The sequence below is a fragment of the Panulirus ornatus genome, chromosome 5 (assembly GCF_036320965.1).
Source record: "Panulirus ornatus isolate Po-2019 chromosome 5, ASM3632096v1, whole genome shotgun sequence".
Lineage (NCBI taxonomy): Eukaryota > Metazoa > Arthropoda > Malacostraca > Decapoda > Palinuridae > Panulirus > Panulirus ornatus.
The window spans coordinates 10,267,921-10,290,301 of record NC_092228.1 but is presented as its reverse complement, the minus strand read 5'-3'; the positions used below and the strand labels follow the sequence as shown (position 1 = coordinate 10,290,301).

The following is a 22,381-nucleotide window of genomic DNA, read 5'->3' as shown; positions in this document are numbered from 1 at the left end:
AATCCAATGGAACGTTGATGAGTTCTCGGGATTTTCTGTTCTAGCATGGACGACGCTCAGCACACACACACACACACACACACACACACACACACACACACACACAGTCAGAACAGCAAATTACAGGAACGCTGATGATAATTCAGTGGTCATTCTGAACCTTACGTGTATATATATATATATATATATATATATATATATATATATATATATATATATATATATATATATACACACACACACACACACACACATTATTTTCTCTCTTTTATTCTTGGCGCTTTGACTCGTTTTGATCATATTCGGAGCTTAGGGTGACAGAAACTGATGAGCCGTCATTTTGAACATTGCTTGACTAATTTTATTTTTTCCCCGACCCCCTTTCTCGTGGCTCACGCTATGGCGTCGGAAGGACTTCGGCTCTGCTAGGATTTTTTATGCATCGCCTTTGGCGAACTGGAGCATCGTAGTCCGCCAGACGTGTGGGCAGCATTTAGAGAAACGAGTGCACAGTCTTCTGAAAGGAAGGTTCCGCTTTGTTTATCGTCGGCAGTTTAGAATAGATAACACAAGTTTTTTGATAAAATACCAGAACACACTGGGGAGTTTTCGATGAATGCGGGGCAGAATACGATAATAATCATTTATTCAGAAGAAAAAGGGGAAAAAAGTAATCGTTGGGTGTAGTATGTATATATACTGACGAAATGAACATGGTATGATGGACAGTTGCTGTATTCATTATTGCATTATTCATTAGGAACATTATTGCAATATTCATTTGGAACATTATTGCATTATTCGTAAGGAACGTCACTGCATTATTCATTAGGAACATTATTGCATTATTCATTTGGAACGTTATTGTCTTATTCATTAGGAACATTATTGCATTATTCATTAGGAACGTTATTGTCTTATTCATTAGGAACATTATTGCAATATTCATTTGGAACTTGGAACATTATTGCATTATTCATTAGGAACGTCATTTCATTATTCATTAGGAACGTTATTGCATTATTCATTAGGAACATTATTGCATTATTCATATGAAAAATGTTTATGCCCTGCAAATATCTTTTCCATCGCCTACTTGCGGACTGAGCAGAAACCTTTGGCGGATTGATCGCCTCGGGTCCGCCTCCAAGATTCACCGCAACCAGTGATTGCGATCGGTATTTCTCCCCCCATGAAAGTGCTGCTGCTGCTGCGGTGAAAAAGTGGATTCACGGCGAGTGCCGAGCAACGCAGACAGCTTCTTCAGCTCGGCGATGCCTGAGTGGGAGAACTATAAACACATTTTCTTCGAGAAAGGCGATTATCGTTGCTAAACCTAACCGAACTTAACTTATCGTTGCTAAACCTAACCGAACTTAACTTATCGTTGCTAAACCTAACCGAACTTAACTTATCGTTGCTAAACCTAACCGAACTTAACTTATCGTTGCTAAACCTAACCGAACTTAACTTATCGTTGCTAAACCTAACCGAACTTAACTTATCGTTGCTAAACCTAACCGAACTTAACTTATCGTTGCTAAACCTAACCGAACTTAACTTATCGTTGCTAAACCTAACCGAACTTAACTTATCGTTGCTAAACCTAACCGAACTTAACTTATCGTTGCTAAACCTAACCGAACTTAACTTATCGTTGCTAAACCTAACCGAACTTAACTTATCGTTGCTAAACCTAACCGAACTTAACTTATCGTTGCTAAACCTAACCGAACTTAACTTATCGTTGCTAAACCTAACCGAACTTAACTTATCGTTGCTAAACCTAACCGAACTTAACTTATCGTTGCTAAACCTAACCGAACTTAACTTATCGTTGCTAAACCTAACCGAACTTAACTTATCGTTGCTAAACCTAACCGAACTTAACTTATCGTTGCTAAACCTAACCGAACTTAACTTATCGTTGCTAAACCTAACCGAACTTAACTTATCGTTGCTAAACCTAACCGAACTTAACTTATCGTTGCTAAACCTAACCGAACTTAACTTATCGTTGCTAAACCTAACCGAACTTAACTTATCGTTGCTAAACCTAACCGAACTTAACTTATCGTTGCTAAACCTAACCGAACTTAACTTATCGTTGCTAAACCTAACCGAACTTAACTTATCGTTGCTAAACCTAACCGAACTTAACTTATCGTTGCTAAACCTAACCGAACTTAACTTATCGTTGCTAAACCTAACCGAACTTAACTTATCGTTGCTAAACCTAACCGAACTTAACTTATCGTTGCTAAACCTAACCGAACTTAACTTATCGTTGCTAAACCTAACCGAACTTAACTTATCGTTGCTAAACCTAACCGAACTTAACTTATCGTTGCTAAACCTAACCGAACTTAACTTATCGTTGCTAAACCTAACCGAACTTAACTTATCGTTGCTAAACCTAACCGAACTTAACTTATCGTTGCTAAACCTAACCGAACTTAACTTATCGTTGCTAAACCTAACCGAACTTAACTTATCGTTGCTAAACCTAACCGAACTTAACTTATCGTTGCTAAACCTAACCGAACTTAACTTATCGTTGCTAAACCTAACCGAACTTAACTTATCGTTGCTAAACCTAACCGAACTTAACTTATCGTTGCTAAACCTAACCGAACTTAACTTATCGTTGCTAAACCTAACCGAACTTAACTTATCGTTGCTAAACCTAACCGAACTTAACTTATCGTTGCTAAACCTAACCGAACTTAACTTATCGTTGCTAAACCTAACCGAACTTAACTTATCGTTGCTAAACCTAACCGAACTTAACTTATCGTTGCTAAACCTAACCGAACTTAACTTATCGTTGCTAAACCTAACCGAACTTAACTTATCGTTGCTAAACCTAACCGAACTTAACTTATCGTTGCTAAACCTAACCGAACTTAACTTATCGTTGCTAAACCTAACCGAACTTAACTTATCGTTGCTAAACCTAACCGAACTTAACTTATCGTTGCTAAACCTAACCGAACTTAACTTATCGTTGCTAAACCTAACCGAACTTAACTTATCGTTGCTAAACCTAACCGAACTTAACTTATCGTTGCTAAACCTAACCGAACTTAACTTATCGTTGCTAAACCTAACCGAACTTAACTTATCGTTGCTAAACCTAACCGAACTTAACTTATCGTTGCTAAACCTAACCGAACTTAACTTATCGTTGCTAAACCTAACCGAACTTAACTTATCGTTGCTAAACCTAACCGAACTTAACTTATCGTTGCTAAACCTAACCGAACTTAACTTATCGTTGCTAAACCTAACCGAACTTAACTTATCGTTGCTAAACCTAACCGAACTTAACTTATCGTTGCTAAACCTAACCGAACTTAACTTATCGTTGCTAAACCTAACCGAACTTAACTTATCGTTGCTAAACCTAACCGAACTTAACTTATCGTTGCTAAACCTAACCGAACTTAACTTATCGTTGCTAAACCTAACCGAACTTAACTTATCGTTGCTAAACCTAACCGAACTTAACTTATCGTTGCTAAACCTAACCGAACTTAACTTATCGTTGCTAAACCTAACCGAACTTAACTTATCGTTGCTAAACCTAACCGAACTTAACTTATCGTTGCTAAACCTAACCGAACTTAACTTATCGTTGCTAAACCTAACCGAACTTAACTTATCGTTGCTAAACCTAACCGAACTTAACTTATCGTTGCTAAACCTAACCGAACTTAACTTATCGTTGCTAAACCTAACCGAACTTAACTTATCGTTGCTAAACCTAACCGAACTTAACTTATCGTTGCTAAACCTAACCGAACTTAACTTATCGTTGCTAAACCTAACCGAACTTAACTTATCGTTGCTAAACCTAACCGAACTTAACTTATCGTTGCTAAACCTAACCGAACTTAACTTATCGTTGCTAAACCTAACCGAACTTAACTTATCGTTGCTAAACCTAACCGAACTTAACTTATCGTTGCTAAACCTAACCGAACTTAACTTATCGTTGCTAAACCTAACCGAACTTAACTTATCGTTGCTAAACCTAACCGAACTTAACTTATCGTTGCTAAACCTAACCGAACTTAACTTATCGTTGCTAAACCTAACCGAACTTAACTTATCGTTGCTAAACCTAACCGAACTTAACTTATCGTTGCTAAACCTAACCGAACTTAACTTATCGTTGCTAAACCTAACCGAACTTAACTTATCGTTGCTAAACCTAACCGAACTTAACTTATCGTTGCTAAACCTAACCGAACTTAACTTATCGTTGCTAAACCTAACCGAACTTAACTTATCGTTGCTAAACCTAACCGAACTTAACTTATCGTTGCTAAACCTAACCGAACTTAACTTATCGTTGCTAAACCTAACCGAACTTAACTTATCGTTGCTAAACCTAACCGAACTTAACTTATCGTTGCTAAACCTAACCGAACTTAACTTATCGTTGCTAAACCTAACCGAACTTAACTTATCGTTGCTAAACCTAACCGAACTTAACTTATCGTTGCTAAACCTAACCGAACTTAACTTATCGTTGCTAAACCTAACCGAACTTAACTTATCGTTGCTAAACCTAACCGAACTTAACTTATCGTTGCTAAACCTAACCGAACTTAACTTATCGTTGCTAAACCTAACCGAACTTAACTTATCGTTGCTAAACCTAACCGAACTTAACTTATCGTTGCTAAACCTAACCGAACTTAACTTATCGTTGCTAAACCTAACCGAACTTAACTTATCGTTGCTAAACCTAACCGAACTTAACTTATCGTTGCTAAACCTAACCGAACTTAACTTATCGTTGCTAAACCTAACCGAACTTAACTTATCGTTGCTAAACCTAACCGAACTTAACTTATCGTTGCTAAACCTAACCGAACTTAACTTATCGTTGCTAAACCTAACCGAACTTAACTTATCGTTGCTAAACCTAACCGAACTTAACTTATCGTTGCTAAACCTAACCGAACTTAACTTATCGTTGCTAAACCTAACCGAACTTAACTTATCGTTGCTAAACCTAACCGAACTTAACTTATCGTTGCTAAACCTAACCGAACTTAACTTATCGTTGCTAAACCTAACCGAACTTAACTTATCGTTGCTAAACCTAACCGAACTTAACTTATCGTTGCTAAACCTAACCGAACTTAACTTATCGTTGCTAAACCTAACCGAACTTAACTTATCGTTGCTAAACCTAACCGAACTTAACTTATCGTTGCTAAACCTAACCGAACTTAACTTATCGTTGCTAAACCTAACCGAACTTAACTTATCGTTGCTAAACCTAACCGAACTTAACTTATCGTTGCTAAACCTAACCGAACTTAACTTATCGTTGCTAAACCTAACCGAACTTAACTTATCGTTGCTAAACCTAACCGAACTTAACTTATCGTTGCTAAACCTAACCGAACTTAACTTATCGTTGCTAAACCTAACCGAACTTAACTTATCGTTGCTAAACCTAACCGAACTTAACTTATCGTTGCTAAACCTAACCGAACTTAACTTATCGTTGCTAAACCTAACCGAACTTAACTTATCGTTGCTAAACCTAACCGAACTTAACTTATCGTTGCTAAACCTAACCGAACTTAACTTATCGTTGCTAAACCTAACCGAACTTAACTTATCGTTGCTAAACCTAACCGAACTTAACTTATCGTTGCTAAACCTAACCGAACTTAACTTATCGTTGCTAAACCTAACCGAACTTAACTTATCGTTGCTAAACCTAACCGAACTTAACTTATCGTTGCTAAACCTAACCGAACTTAACTTATCGTTGCTAAACCTAACCGAACTTAACTTATCGTTGCTAAACCTAACCGAACTTAACTTATCGTTGCTAAACCTAACCGAACTTAACTTATCGTTGCTAAACCTAACCGAACTTAACTTATCGTTGCTAAACCTAACCGAACTTAACTTATCGTTGCTAAACCTAACCGAACTTAACTTATCGTTGCTAAACCTAACCGAACTTAACTTATCGTTGCTAAACCTAACCGAACTTAACTTATCGTTGCTAAACCTAACCAAACTTAACTTATCGTTGCTAAACCTAACCGAACTTAACTTATCGTAGCCTAGCTATTCTGAAGGAACGAAACACTTGGTGATCCCAATATTTGATATATCAGGTCTACAGTTGCTGAGCTCTTTTGACTTATGCTTTTGCTAATGCCCTCTATGACAACGGGTGCATCTCGTAACAAAGTCCCCTATTTTATCTTTTTTTTTCTATTTCAATCCTTTGCATTACGGTGGCGGGAGGGCTAAACGTCGCTCTGTTATATACTCAATAGCGTTACCTTGATGCGGAAGGATCGTGCTCAGAGAGTTAGTGTGCATAACTGAACGGGAGTTAAAAAAAAAAAAATAAATTAACCTTGGGCATATGGCGTCTCGGAAGCCCCCGTGGTGTCGTGTCATGGCATCGTCTGTTCCAGCAGTATCAGAAACGATGTGTTGGATGTTGGGGCGAAGGAAGGAAGGAAAAAAACAAAAGAAACGGGGCTGTCTTAGGCTGACGTCCTTGAGGTAAAAGTATGGTTGCGGCGATGCAACATTCCAAGACGAGAGGCGGAGGAGAGTCAGGTACCTTGTGGCCTTGTGTCGCCCAAGCTTAGCGGCCGCCGCGGGGTCTCGTAGCAGCACACACACACACACACACACACACACGTGGGCTTGCCTCCACGGGGCGCTAGCTGCCCAGCCATTCCTCCCCCCATCACCACTGCTGCTTTTTTTTTAATGCCACAGTTGATATCTCCTCCTCTCCCCTCGGCTACGTATCAGTCATGTGCACAGTAAAGTGCAAACAGCAACAGACTATCTATCTAGGTCGTTTCGGAATGTTGTCAATAAAGTGGTTTGCAAGATTATTACTTTGCGGAGCGATGCTGTTTCCTCTCCCACCCTCCTCGTATTTTTATCTTGAGATAGGAAAAGCTGCCGCAGATCCCATTTTGTAGTCGCTGTTTTTTTTTTGAATTACACAACGGTAGCAGAACTGGCTTCGAGAGAGAGAGAGAGAGAGAGAGAGAGAGAGAGAGAGAGAGAGAGAGAGAGAGAGAGAGAGAGAGAGAGAGAGTAGCCGAGCAGCCATCTTATCGCTGCCACTATCCTTAGCAATCGCTCATCTCTACCATAATTTTGTTGCACCAGGTTTGCATTCCTGTTGCCAGGCTGTCTCGTAAGACACTTCGTAGTATGTTTCAGTACAGCGTAGCATAATGTGTCGTACAATCATCACCGAAACGGAAATGCACAGGCTTGTGAGATATCAGAAGCACTTCGCGAAGATGGGAACATTGGACTGTCGCGAAAGACTGAAAAAACTCTTTACAGTGGCGAAGGAAGATGATACATGATTATGCATGGCGACAGACTGAATGAATTAGGGACAACATTGTGATATTTAAAAACTTTTAACATGGAAAACGTACAAAGTCCTCAAGAATACCATGGAATGTACCGAAAATATACCAGAATTTTCCTGTTATCTATCTCTGAATATCTGTTTATCTATATCTGTAGATTTTCTGGGTTTTTCCATACAAATATTTTTTTTTTGGTCGAGGAAAGATCTCGTCTGCCCCATCTCTTAACAGTTAATGAACTTAACTGGCAAATAATTCAAGCAGACCTCAGCACCTCCAAATGTGTCCTCAGTTTTTTTTCATAGTCTGTATTGTCTTTATCTCCATTTAGACGCCCTCTGTTAGACATATATGTGTATGTTTGCGTGCCTTTATTACACAGTGGTTATGAGTAGCGTGTGAGTGTCAGACGAAGCGACCTCTTGGTGGGTATGTTTGGACAAGTTGTGACGCTTGGGAGGGGATGTCTGCCATTACCAAGTTGTCCCGGCAGCATATTTCTGGTTTTGTATCGCTGTTTTTCGTTCGTCTGTTGATATTACCAGGAAAATGAGGATTATTATTATTGTTAGTATTATTATTATTATTATTATTATTATTATTATGATCTTGGGTGTGTGTGGGGAGCAGCGTAGCAAGTCACATGTCGATGAAATCGCGATGGAAACTTTTTGGCGCGTTTATGTCTCTCCATTGCTGTTCACTTCTACCTGCTTGCTGCAGCAGCCACCACTGCCTAAACCACGACAGCTCCTTCTGTTCTCACTTGCCACTATTACGGCTACCGTCACTCTCACTAATGTATCCTCAGAGGCAAAATAACGCCAGCCTTTCAAGATTATCTTCGCTTCGCTCGTCGTTTTTTTGTCTCACAAAAATGCCTCATGGTTGCTGTGCAGTAGGAAAGTAGGAAATATAGATCTGCTGTTTTACCGAATTCCGAAGGTAGAACGAAAAGCGAAGGCGTGTTGCTTGGATGAATACCACACAGGCGTGAAGATTGGAAAAAACATAGCTGGAGGAACAGATATCATGGAAAACATGGTTTGAGGAACAGATATCACAAGCAATTGTTATGTGGAGAACACTTCGTTTCTGGTGATATTTTATTCTTGAAATAGCTAATATGAGTATCGTTTTAGTATTGCTATCGTAGTTCAAAATTTTAAAGGAAAGTTCTCTAACCGTACTTTGTACTCCAGACGAAATTGGAAAAAGAAATGTATGAGAAACTTTTTTTTTTTTTTAGAATGAATCCTTATGATTCTGTGGTGTATTAAGATGTGTGCATTCACATCATGAAAGCAAGGCCTAAATCCCACCTCTGACTTGCAAAATTTACCCCCTAATAAAATATCGCAGTAAAAGCAGTCCTGATCAGACGCTGGCCACAGACGAGAAGTGATAATCCTCGGGGCGACTTGTATGCCCTCATTGTTCCTTTAGTTAATACACTTGGCTTCTCTACAGGAAATACCTTCACATCGCTTCATATTGTGTTAGGAAAGTTTCGCAACATCGCAAGACCAGTCACCATCAGAGATCGTAAATGGATCTGGCATGTAACATCGCGAGACCAGTCACCATCAGAGATCGTAAATGGATCTGGCAATCTCTGTCCACTTTTTAAGTGATAATTTTGATAGGTAATGCCGTCTGTCTTCCTGTTTCAGAGCCAAGAAAGTATTCTGTTCCTGTGGCTTTGTTTACTACATATCTAAGTTTCTTGATCAAAGGGAAATGGATTTTTAACGAGGATCCAAGGTCGACATGCGTTTTCACGTGACGTCACAGTGTGCGTGCGCATGTTTACCTTCATTTGTTACGTCATGATGGACTTCCAGATGTTTTCCAAATCTTTTTGAGTTCATGATGTCTCAAAATGCTGATATTTCTTGCCGTCCAGTGTATTTACCTGGTCTGCCAAGTATGTCAGGTTAGTGAAGGCATAGTGGCTTAATCTCAGAGCACGAGTGTTGAACGTTGTTGTTAGGTAGGATGACGTGACCTTTGGCCTGACCTTGGAAGATATGATCTTCAGGCACGGGTATAATCTTCAATTAGCACCCTGTTTGTTTGGGATGAATTCATTACTACCTAACACTTCATGTTTTTTGTAAGTGGAGTATCACTTCAGATAGTATGGTGAGTGATAGTGTTTGTTGGAAACACCTTAAGATCTGATGTGACTTGTCATGTCGGAATGACTGGGTATTTGTCTTTGTATTTCAGTGTAGTGGTACTGGAATATATAATATGATGAAGATAGTATGAAAATTATGTATTATCTGTTTTGTTTTGGTGAGCTACAGAAGAGAGTGAATAAAGGGGTGGCATGACTTATTTGAAGATTAGTGGATGACTAAAATTATCACCATTTACATTTAATGTTATTTTTCTCAAATCTGGTAATTAATTTGTACAGGTTTTGCATAAATGATAAGCACTTGGTTTGATGACTAGTCTGTAAAACTGTTAATTAATTTGTACAGGTTTTGTATGAATGATAAGAACTTGGTTTAATGACTTGCACTGTAATATGCATGGTTATCTGTGAAATCATGTTTTATGTATTATGTAATTAATCTTTCCTTGCAGACATACTACAGCCAGGGTGACTACATCATTCGACAGGGAGCCAGGGGAGATACCTTCTACATCATCAGTAAAGGCAGGGTGAGTAGAACAGAGTGAAGAGAGAATTAAGATAAGGAGAGTGGAAGGGTGAGAGCACACACAAGAGAGCCAAAATAAGGTGAGGGTTGTACAATGAGAGATGCATTCAATGAAAGGGACGTAGTCTGGAGGAAGAGATGAAGAGTTAGATGAACAGAAGGCCAGGGTTAAGGAAGGAGCCAGAATGAAAAGACGAATAGAATTAAAAGATGGGTCTATTTGAGGGAAGGGTCAACTTTGTAAGGATAAGGGAAACAGCATGTTTAAATTAGGGCTGAGGTGATCGGAGGGAAAAGATGATGTGATGGCAGGGTACCAAAAGAGCCAAGGTGGTGATGTGAGATAAGGGAGGAGAGGGCCTGTGTGAGGAGGAGCCAAGATGGTGAGGGTGATGGTGAAGAGGGCCAATTGAGGAAAAGGTCTGGGTGAGAAGAGGTTGTGGCTAAGGAGAGAAGAAAACCAGTTATCATGAAAAACAAATGGCACCATGAAAAATGTATTAAAGTTTTCTGTTTATCATTAATTCAAAAGAAGTAGTAATCAAAGAACAGCACCTCAAGAAAGAGACTTGAAAACTGTAAAATGTATAAGAGTCTTCCAGAGGACATCACTCCCTTTGGTGGAGAGCTTAAGGCTAAGGAAGGAATTACTAATGAGGATGAGAGGGACACGTGGGGCAGTTCAAAGGGGCATGAGAAGAGAGGGAGAGTAAGGGATTAAGAGTGTAAAGGACAGAGAAATAGTTGGGAAAAAGTGTGGGCGTAGGACATGCGGAAGACAGTGAGTGAAGGAGCAGGGTTAAACAGTAGAGGTACAGGTGAGTTAAGGGGATAAGAAAATTAAAACAGATCATGGATGTATAAAGGATATTGAGAATGTGGAGGACAGAGGAATGAGGGAGTAGTTGAGGAGATTAGTAATGAAAGTGGTAGAATTATAATAGTTGGAACTCTCTACCCTCTCATGTCTTTCCCAATAACTGTGACCTGGCACATTTCAAATGACAAGTTTATCACTTTCTCAAAAATTCATAAATACTTTGCCCTATGTTTTCTTTTTCCATTTTATTATTCTTTCTTATTTCAGTTAATGCCCAGTCTTCATGTGGACTTTTGTCTGTGACTGGAGCCTTCATAGAAAAAAAAAAAAGTTGCCAATACATCTAGTAGACATTGCAGAGTGTTTTATCAAAGATACAGTAAATGTGTCAGGACAGGCCTAGAAGGCTATTTTAGTAGTAGGGAGGAGTTGCTTGGAAGACATCCAGGTGTACACAATGCTATGTGATTATCAGCCTTTTAATAGAAGTAATGATAAAGATCTAAACACTCAAGATAACAGGTACTCATTTTCTTTACTGGCATGATGGAAAAATTTAATGTCTTTTTGTTCTTCTCTCCTTATATATTATCCTTGGTGAAATTGTTTCATAGAGGATATCAAAATGTCCCATCAGATGTTCAAAGTCAGACAGTTTCAGAAGAATTTTTTTCCACTCTTATGTCAGCCAAGATGCTGAAAAACTAGAACTGTGATTCCACAGTGGCCATCTTAAAAATCAGCAGACCCATCATGTATCATGCAATAATACTAGATTTATAGAAATATTCTTGCATTCAGGATGGCGTGAGGTGGTGACAGTTTTATCTTGAGTAGCCTGCAATTCCAGCATTGTTGTCATTGCTGATTGTCATAAGGAACATGATGGGGAGTCTGGGGATACTTGTTAAAAATTCTTTGTATACTGTATACAAGAAGCACCTGACCAGTTGAACTGCAATGGCTTTTTAGCCTCTTAAGTACCTTTTTAAGATATTTGTGTAACGCCTGTGTGTGGAAAGGCTACTTAGTCTTATATCAAGCTGCAGGAAAAAGAATAGCTCTTGAAATCAGTTGAGGAGAGAGGAAAATGCTAAGGCATTGAATTACTGTAAACTCGACATTCAGGACTAGCACAATGATAACATTTTATTTCTTCATTCAGGTACGTGTCACAATGAAGAGCCCAGGAAGTTTGGAGGAAAAATACATACGTAATCTCGAGAAGGGTGAATTCTTTGGCGAAAAGGCACTTCAGGGGTAAGTCATTTAGTGAGGTTCATGTTTATGGAGATGATGATGTAGTCTATTGCAAAAAAATTTTTTTTTCTGAAGTTTTCTTGTCTTGCACCACTTGAAAATATGTCAGTCCAAGATGAAAAAAGAAAATCCTAGAATGTATAACACCTATCTTCCTCCTTGATGCAGAACAGGACTTTGTTTGTGCATGTATTTGTAAGTATATACTTATTTTAAATTGCCAAGTAGAACAGAGATTTCAGTATGTAGGATTATGAAATGTCATACACAAACTATACACAATCCAAAGATATGCTTACAAAGAGTAAATAACTGCAGTGTTTCCTGAAGTACAGTAGCATCCAAAGCAGAATCTTACATTTTTGATTTCTTGAAAACTGAATCGTCACTTGAAACTTTCACACTCATTATTTGTGTTGCTAAGGTCATCCCATACGTGTGTTTTCAGTGGTAGTTCCCACTTGTACTAGATATATAACGTAGATGCTTGCTTATGCAGTTTTCATTTATTATGAGAACATCCCCTAGAATTTGTACATTTTGTACCTTGAGATTTACAGATATGCCATATCCCTTTGTAGCATTTTAAAAGTATATTTCATCCCTCTATATACCCATTTTGTCAGGTAGAATTTTATCCATTCAATATCCTAAGTATTGTGGGAAGTTAACTTGAATTACTTGTGTACAAAAGTATTTTCAACACACCCTCATTGTTATACAGAAGGTGGCCACTGCAATATCTTGTCAGTAGAATTTCTAAGTAACTTAAAAGTTGATACTTTTCACAAGATGCCATGTAATGTTCAGATATTCATAGAAATTTTGACACCACCTTCTGCACAGCAGGTGACCCATACAAAATCGTATGTCCAGTGTTTTTGTGACTGTGAGTAGTGGCCATTGAAATATGATGCATTATGACATTTTTATTTACATCTCCAAATGGATGAAGTTAAAATAGATGAGCTATTTAGAACTTGTCTGGATAATTATCAAAGACTGCATATTGTTTGAATTTTTTATGCTAGATTCTATTGATTATTCAGCTTAATCATTTATATTCCTGCGTGCTCTGTTTTGTTATGGAGAAGGAATGCTTTTTTCAGAAACTTAGTAACTTTAAAAAGAAATTATTTGTGATATGCAGATTTGTACCCACCAACTGCAATTCCCTGTTAAACTGCATAATGGGCTACTCAAAGTCGTATTTAGACTGAATTCATTATTATTTTTATTTTCATTATCATATGTATTCATTATTTCTTGAAAACACTGAAAGACTGCATTTTGATGTGCACATAATGCTTTAGAGAGCATCTCCATTTTCATTCATATTAATTTAGTGTATTTAAACCATATTTGCCAAATTTTTTCAAATGTTTCATAATTTTCATTCCATTAATGAGGTTACAGTAATTTTATTCTAAACTATTATACTTCTGTGTCAACATGATTTGATAATTGATTTTTTTTTAGATTATGTTTTGGAATTTGGGATTCAATGATTTGATACTGTTTATATTCATAAAGTTTAACATGCAAATTGTGAATAAAATAATATCACGTCTTATGAAAATAATGTCAAATAATTCAACGTACAATATTCTTTCAGCCTTCCACCGTGCATGCTGTATATGTATAATCTTGGAGTTAATGTGTTCATTAGCAAGAAAACACAGAGAAAATTATATTGCATATTACATTTGCTCTTTGTGTTTAATGTCAGCTTAAGGTTTAGAAGTGACTATTCACCTCCTTTTCCTAGTTAATTGTTTATACCTTTACGAGTCAAGTAGACTAAGCCTGACTGTGATATTTATATTGCACTCAAACTTGAGCATAGCTTACCTGCAGAACAATTATGACTGAAAATTGTCACAAAACAGGACTTATTGTACTCTATTGACTAGTCTGTCCTTAATGCGAAGAACAGGATGTTTCTTACTAGTTAACTTTTCCTTTATCAACCAAGTCAGAAAAAAGCAAACTGCACAGTAGGTCAAAGTAACAGAAAGCCATGAATATGGTTAAAAAGAACTTGAAAAATTAAGGTCTGTGATACTCATTTTGGGTCATAAAGAATTTTAAATGCTTCAAAATATATTTTTCCTTTTCCTCTACTTACTGATCAATTATTTCTTTTCAGAGAGGACATCCGGACAGCTAATATAATTGCAGATGACCCTGATGGTGTAACGTGCTTGGTGATTGACCGCGACTCATTCAAGCAATTAATTGGTGACCTAGAGGAGATTAAACAATGCTATGGACCAGTTGACCTCTCCAGGAGGAAGTGAGTCAGCTTTTGTGAATACAAATATGCATGATATCTTAAAGAATAGGCTTCTTATTTAATTACAAGGCAAGGTTTCCTAAACTATAAGTTATTAAGTCTTGTGAGGTCATTAAATTTCCTTGTGACAACTGTAAAGCTGGCTGTATCAAGACTGTGAAAAATGTTGCATGATAGTTTAGGAAACCCTGTTCAAAGGCATATAATTTCAATGCATTGTATGTACAGTGATTTTTGAAATGTTTGTGTATACTTCAAAATTTGACCCACTTGCCCTACTCCACAATGTTGGTTTACTTTCCTTCTTTTGTGGTTATTACTTTGATTTTTGATCTTGAGAGCTTGTTACTTGTGTGCCCCCATTGCTTGTTAGACCATGCAATACTCAGCAAGCTACTGCATCTCATGATTACTGTAGGCCTTTGGCAACTCAAGTGTGGGCCATTTTGATAACTGTTTCTTTTCCTGTACTTTGAAGCTTTGGAACTTCCTACCCACTCATGTCTTTCCCAATAACTGTGACCTGGCAAAGGCTTTTCTTTTCTTCCAGTTTTGTAATTGCTTTCTCATCTCTTCTTATTCCCTTTCATAATCCTCTCTATATTTCAGTTAAGGCCTAGCCTCAACTTGGACTTCCATATGTGACTGGAGTCTCTAGTGTAAAAAAAATATATATATGAATACATTCAAGGACAGTGATTTTTTTATTTCTTTTTTTTACCATATCCTGCATAGCATGCTCATTTGCCTACTTCCACTATCTTGCTGTCACAGGTAATATATCAAAATCAGAATCCCCCATACACAGCCAGTCCCCACAGACTTTGTAGTTACCCCTGACGGCTTCATATGCATAGATTCAGCCCATTGCCAGCATGATGCTCTGTGTATACCTCATTGTTCTCATTTGCTCCATCCCATGCATGCATCACACCTTGTACATTCCGGCTCTGATTGCTTAAAGCATTTTTCACTATTTCCATAGACGCTTAGGCAGAGTAAGAAACTAAGAGACAAGGAAGAAATCAGTAGGGTCTTCATTACAGATGTTCAACCTAGGGAAGAGGGACCATAAGACTGGAAAAGTCAAATGAGGAAAGTGGATGAAACACCTTTGCCAGTACCACAGAGAACTTAGTAATGTTAAGTGATGACATGTTAGACTGAAAGTGATGTGTGCAAATACAGTGAACTAATATTAAATGGAAAAGAGGTGGAATTCAAGGATCATACTAAGAAACATGCACCTGATATTGTTGGAGTTTTAATGGTGGAACTTGCAAGAGATAAGATCTCAACTGTTCTCTCCAGAGGGATATATAGTATAATGAGGAAAAGAGAAGAGAAATGATAAGGAAGATGATTACCTCTCTTAGTAAGAGACAGCCTTCAGTTTCAGGAAATACTGGAAGATGACCAAATGAGTCTGTACAAAATGGAAGGAGTAACTGTAGGAAAGAAATGCATTGTGGTATTGATTAACATATAATTTTCTGAAGAATTTGAAAGACCCAGAACAAATGTATAGTGGTGAAAATAAAGGAAAATGTGCAATTCTTTGATATAGGAGAGTTATGATAATGGGATATTAGTTATAGATATAGTGGGTTGATATGGATTCTCCCGAAGATGGATATTTACTAGAACACAAATTCTTAAGTATATACAGAAAAATTACCCACACTAGCATGTCAGCAAGCACACTTGGATGAGAGGGATACATCATCATTAGTATATTAGTAGATCAGTTGGAAAAGGTGATTATGTAATGGTTTCGTTTGATTATGTGATAAAGTAGAATGTTAAAAGAGAATAGATGGTACCAGACTCAAAAGAGGAGATAAAATCATGGAAACTACACTGAACTTAACAATATCTATGGTAACATAAATTGGGAAATGAAATTCAGAAGCCAAGAACCAAAGCATTGTGGTGGAAGATTTATGAAATTATCAGTTAAGTAGTAAGAACATTGGTACCTTCAGCCACAAGTACAGAGAGAAGATTGAGGAAGAGGAAGAAGTGGTTCTATGAGATATCAAAAAGCAAAGGAGCTTTGTGATGTGATGTGGATATAAGCAGCACTCCACTTGGCAAGCATTTGTAAGGTTCGAGAGAGCAAGGAACAAGTATAGCTTGATGAGAAAGGGGTCCTATCAGTGTTATATGGTTGTGAATCTTGTGCCATGACTGAAAGAAAGGAAGGGGTGGACTTGTTGGAAATGAAATGGCTGAGGACTTAAGTGTGGCATGAGGTGGGTTGATTGCGTGTGGATTGATACAATAAGCAGTGTGATAGGTGTGGTTATAAGCATGGTGTACTGATTTGGTCGGGACATATGAAGAGGATGAGCAAAGAAAGACTGATCAAGGGGAATTACATTTCAGAAGTGAAGGGAGGAAGGAGGAGGGGAACACTTTGAAGGAGATGGACAAGTGAGAGAGGCTTTAGGACAGTCAGGAGGGTAAGAGGCTTGCATGGGGTAGAATGAATTGGATTGATGTGGTATAGGGTGTGCAACATGCTGTCAATGGGCTGAATAAGAGCATGTGAAGATGTCAGCAAGTGAAATGATGGTATGGAATGTGTCACCCAATGGTAAATGGAGCAGCCAACTGTCAGAACTCATGCTTCCTGTTGTTGTTATCTTCAATGTCAAGGACTACAGATTTTGGGAATTTACTGTTTTTAGAAATTTTGATTTTTGATGTTCTACCTGTACTGTATTCTAATTATTTATTTTCCAGTGAAGGGTTGTTTTCACTCTACCATCATCATCTCAGTTTTTCTCTCCCATCCAGGATGAATGAAGAGTTTAGCAGTGTCAAGCTATCAGATCTACGAAAAATTGCAACTTTAGGTGTTGGTGGTTTTGGCCGTGTGGAGCTAGTACAGATTGCTGGAGACTCCAGTAGATCCTTTGCTCTGAAGCAAATGAAGAAGAGCCAGGTTTGTGTTTCTGTTCTGTGTTGAAGAATGTTAAATAATGTACTAATTAACTCTTCTGTGTGTAAAGGAGTGAGCCTTCCTGGTACCTCCAAAGTAAATGAAGCACATCAGTCACCCATGCATAAATGTGCATAATAATTTAAGATATATGTTGCTGTTTTCGGTCATGTTTTTCTTTTACATGTGTTTGCTCATAAATGTTTTTTCTCTTGTACAACGTACACCATATAATGATGATACTGGACATACCCTGCTTGTGGTTACAGCAAAGAGAAAATTCACCTTTAGTAAAGCTATATCATCAGTAGATGATAGAGAGCACAGTCTCTTCAAGGGACTTCTTGCTCAGGAGTCCACAGGAGTCCATCTTTTCCCAGCTTCCGATTGTAATACTGTCTCATAGCTGCAGGGGACCCCTAAAAGGGGCCATGGGGTTATATTTGATGATAATGATACATCAAACAATGAATGTTTTACCAGGTTCACTATTACAGCAAGTTAATTGAGATGTGTATTATAGCTGGCGCATAAATCTGTACATAATTTTACGTTTCTGATGAAGTTTTGGTTGCATGTCTTTTTCCATGCATTTCTTCATAAATGACTGTTCTTTAATACTATGTTTATGAAAAAGTAAATCTCATACCAGCTTCCCCATGATAAAGTGAGTTTTTTAAATGCATATCTCAACTAGTACATAAATGTTCACAATAATCGGAAATTTGACTTTTTGTGTGATCGGGGCCTGAACATGCAGGAGGGTGAAAGGAGGGCAAGGAATAGAGTGAATTGGATCGATGTGGTATACCGGGGTTGACGTGCTGTCAGTGGATTGAATCAGGGCATGTGAAGCGTCTGGGGTAAACCATGGAAAGCTGTGTAGGTATGTGTATTTGCGTGTGTGGACGTATGTTTATACATGTGTATGGGGATGGGTTGGGCCATTTCTTTCGTCTGTTTCCTTGCGCTGCCTCGCAAACGCGGGAGACAGCGAGAAAGCAAAAAAAAAAAAAATATATATATATATAGATCCCTGGGGATAGGGGATTAAGAGTACTTCCCACGTATTCCCTGCGTGTCGTAGAAGGCGACTAAAAGGGGAGGGAGCGGGGGGCTGGAAATCCTCCCCTCTCGGTTTTTTTTTAATTTTCCAAAAGAAGGAACAGAGAATTAGGCCAGGTGAGGGTATTCCCTCAAAGGCCCAGTCCTCTGTTCTTAACGCTACCTCGCTAATGCGGGAAATGGCGAATAGTTTGAAAGAAAGAAAGAAAAAGATCTACAAATTTATATACACCAAGTAGAAAATCTTTCATCAGCATCACTATTAAAAAGCAAGTTGTTTATTTGCTTTAAATACTTATTACTGGTATTAGGTGGAAGGAAGCCCCACTGAACTTCAGATGCATATGGGCATGGCCAGATAATATGATGGAAAGGTTTGCTTGCATATCAAACTGTAACATGTGCATATAGACCAAAAATTGGTTTTTAGTAAATTTTTGAAGCTTTGGATACCTGTTGCATTCAGTTTACAGTTATCTCCCATCCAGTTTTCATGAGAGTTGTAGTGTTACCTAGGATCTTTCTAAAGACTCCTGCAGCCTAATGCTGTGCCACTTCCGGTAGCAGGGAAATGTAGAAGCCTTTGGAGCGAAGAGTCCTTTTATGAAACTGTACTCCCAATGATACAACCTCTTTAAATGCGACTTTTCACTAATGGTGTTACCTTGAGTAGGTGGTGTCCAGTGCATAAGTATTCTAGAGTCCATACATTAAGATATCCATACACCAGAGTGTTATCTTGCGTATTGGTAAACAGAATAGCATATTGACAATTCTTTCTGAGCTTGACAGTAAACCGTGGTACTTGTGGCTTACAGATGCTGTCTGAGGCATGTTCTAAGAGTTTTCTATTGTCTGATAATTGTAATAGAGATCACAGACATTCATGTCATCAAAATTTGTCATTTTCATTCTCACCACCTTCATTTGGTGCCAGGTTATATGGTACCCTCCACAGCTAACAATTAACAAGTACTATTTGTTGTGGTGTTAAGGTCATGGTTGTGAAAGTCTTTGGTGCAAGTAATTGAGAGACAAATTGATAGCATCCAACTTCTCTTAAATGTAAGAAAATGAAACTGATTTGTTTCTCTTGACTGGCTTTGTGATCTATGGATGGAAATTGATCAGATCTTTCTTGTGGGTCTCGTATTGGAGTAGAGACAGATGATTGTGAAACCTCATTCCTTGTGCTAACTTGCTAATTCTATCAGCATGAAAGTGTAGAATAGCATACTTTTGCTGTACTATAGTTACTGAGTCTTCTTAAGTTAAGATTAATTGTAAAATAGCAACACAGAGGTAACCAAAGATTTTAATCGGATGGTGTATCCAGCATGTCAGCCTCGGATCATTGAGGTGTTGGCTAACTTTTACGCATTGATTCTTGGTTGTGTTCCAGATAAGTATGTGAGACTGCTCCTTTTGCCAATATGGGAATGATCATTTTGTAGGAATTGTTTGTTAAATATACACCCATGTAGGAGCATTTTGTAAGGGACGTTTTAACTGATACTTTTATTTAATGGTTTCATACAGGCTCCCATTATACCCACCTGTCACTCACAATCAGCCTCTACTCTGAATACCATGTTAAGTGCACCTCTGAATACCATGTTCAATGCACATATGCCTCACTTGGTTTGCAGTGGAAACTTTTCCTTTTGCTATGTTAGACCAACTCGCATTGAGTATTGATTATGCTTCTTTAACAAAAGTGAATCAAAGAGAATGAAGATGTTTTGTTGCCTTATTGAAGTATTTTTGCAACTGGGCTTACATAGCTGATCCTTATGTTGCAGAGCTGAATGCATCATTAAAACATGGAATTAGTGAGCTAGGATGCCACTTAGCAGCTATTCGAGTTCTTTAGCCATGATGGATGGTTGTTAGGAATCCTGGTGTAAAACCAGTTAGGTGAAGTCTGCTCTGGTGGAGTAATAATTGGTCTTGCCCTACCCAGTATGAATTATTCTCCTTTATTAAAATTTAGCCATTGGAAATACTTACTAAATTTGGCAGGAACTGTGTTTGGACGATGTAATACTACTTGTACACCATGAAAAATGTTGCAAGCTCTCCTCTCTCTTCCGATGATGAGGGAGATTATTGTGCAATTGTTTATAATCCATCCACTGATAGCAGTGTTGCTAAAGACCTATGATCGCCTATGTTAAACATTTATGCTACTGGAAAATGAAACATACCAAAAGGACTGTGAAACAATACAAAATCAAACTGAAATCAACTGCCTGTGTGGCCACTCCCAAGTGATGGTGGAGGGGAGAGGAGAGATTGATACACTGACATTGCACATGATGTCTCAGGGCCACTCTCACTGTATCTCAGCATGTTTATATATTACTCTTTCCAATGGTATACATCTTGTTCTTTAAAGTGTGAATTTTGACAACACAGTCCATTATAGGGATAAACAGGATTGAAAAAATGACCAATCTAATGAATCTCATCTTGGATTCATTTCTTTTCTCTATTTAAATTCAGTTATGAATTTCTCATTACACTTGAAATAATTTGCTAAAAAATTTAAAATGTGTCAAGTATTGATATTGATGTATGAATAATATTTACGAACTGTAATGAGTAATTTATTAACTTCCCCAACAGATTGTTGAGACACGACAGCAGCAACACATAATGTCTGAAAAAGATATTATGATGGAAGCTAATTGCGACTTCATTGTAAAGTTGTTCAAAACCTTCAAGGACCGCAAATACTTGTACATGCTAATGGAGTCTTGTCTTGGAGGAGAATTATGGACAATCCTCAGGTAAGGAAAGAAAGATTCTTCAAAGACAAGAGGTAGGAATGAAGTTAATGCTAGTCATAATTGAATTGAAAGTACATAAAGAAATTAACATGCAAGAAAGTGGAAGTCATGCTTAAATGTTGAAATTTCTTCCGAAGTCGCTCAGTTTATACAAAGGATTGATCCATCCTTGTATGGAGTAGTGCACTCACATCTGGGGTGGTTCTAGCTTTGCATCCTTCCTTGACAGAGTACAGTTGAAAGCAGTCCAACTTACAACTCTTCCAAGCTAATTTGAAAACTAAACCTCTTGCCCTTCTTTATAATGTCAGTTCACTTTCCCTTTTCTAGAGATATTGCTTTGGTTTTTGCTCCCAAGAACAGGTGGTTTTTGTGCTCCCACCACTAGCTAAACCACAAAATACTCAAGCTGCTGCATCACATAATTAATGTGTGGCTGTTGGCAACTCATTGGGGGGCCATTTTGTACCTGTTTCTTTCCCACCACCTTACATAAAGCTTTGGGACTCTTTACCTTCATTCCCAACAATTATGACTTGACACGTTTTAAAAGATGGGTTTTTCTCTTCCTCTAGAATCTGCAAATACTTTACATTGACCTTTTTTTCTTATCCATTAATGTCTCTATATAATTCAATTGGCCTGCCCTTGATGTAGACTTTTGTTATTAACTGGAGCCCCCAGTCTCAAAAAAAATATAGAGCCCTTTCATTACGTAATATTTTGATTTTAAGACAAAAGGTTTTTTTATATATTTTATGTATTATACTTTGTCGCTGTCTCCCACGTTAGCAAGGTAGCGCAAGGAAAGAGACGAAAGAATGGCCCAACCCACCCACATACACCTGTACATACATACACATCCACACATACATACTTATACATTTCAGCATATACATATATATACATGCACAGACATATACATATATACACATGTACATAATTCATACTTGCTGCCTCCATCCATTCCTGTCGCCACCCCACCACACATGAAATGATAACCCCCAACCCCCTCATGCGCGCGGGGTAGCACTAGGAAAAGACAACAAAGGCCACATTTGTTCACAGTCTCTAGCTGTCATGTATAATGCTCTGAAACCACAGCTCCCTTTCCACATCCAGACCCCAC

The 22,381-nt window shown here is 38.0% G+C and overlaps 1 protein-coding gene across 3 annotated transcripts in view; it reads left to right on the top strand.

Annotated features, from left to right (window-relative positions):
* for (cGMP-dependent protein kinase for) overlaps positions 1 to 22,381 on the top strand; it is a 123,994-nt gene that overhangs the window by 90,121 nt on the left and 11,492 nt on the right. The window contains exons 1-6 of one of the 3 annotated variants that reach the window (XM_071661324.1): positions 9,206 to 9,333; positions 9,996 to 10,073; positions 12,058 to 12,152; positions 14,302 to 14,448; positions 17,233 to 17,398; positions 21,089 to 21,252. In XM_071661324.1, the coding sequence (XP_071517425.1) occupies positions 9,280 to 9,333; positions 9,996 to 10,073; positions 12,058 to 12,152; positions 14,302 to 14,448; positions 17,233 to 17,398; positions 21,089 to 21,252 (704 nt within the window). In that variant the 5' untranslated portion in view covers positions 9,206 to 9,279. Of the gene's footprint in view, positions 1 to 9,205; positions 9,334 to 9,995; positions 10,074 to 12,057; positions 12,153 to 14,301; positions 14,449 to 17,232; positions 17,399 to 21,088; positions 21,253 to 22,381 lie in introns of those variants that run through there. The other 2 variants (XM_071661314.1, XM_071661304.1) reach the window with 2 other exon arrangements.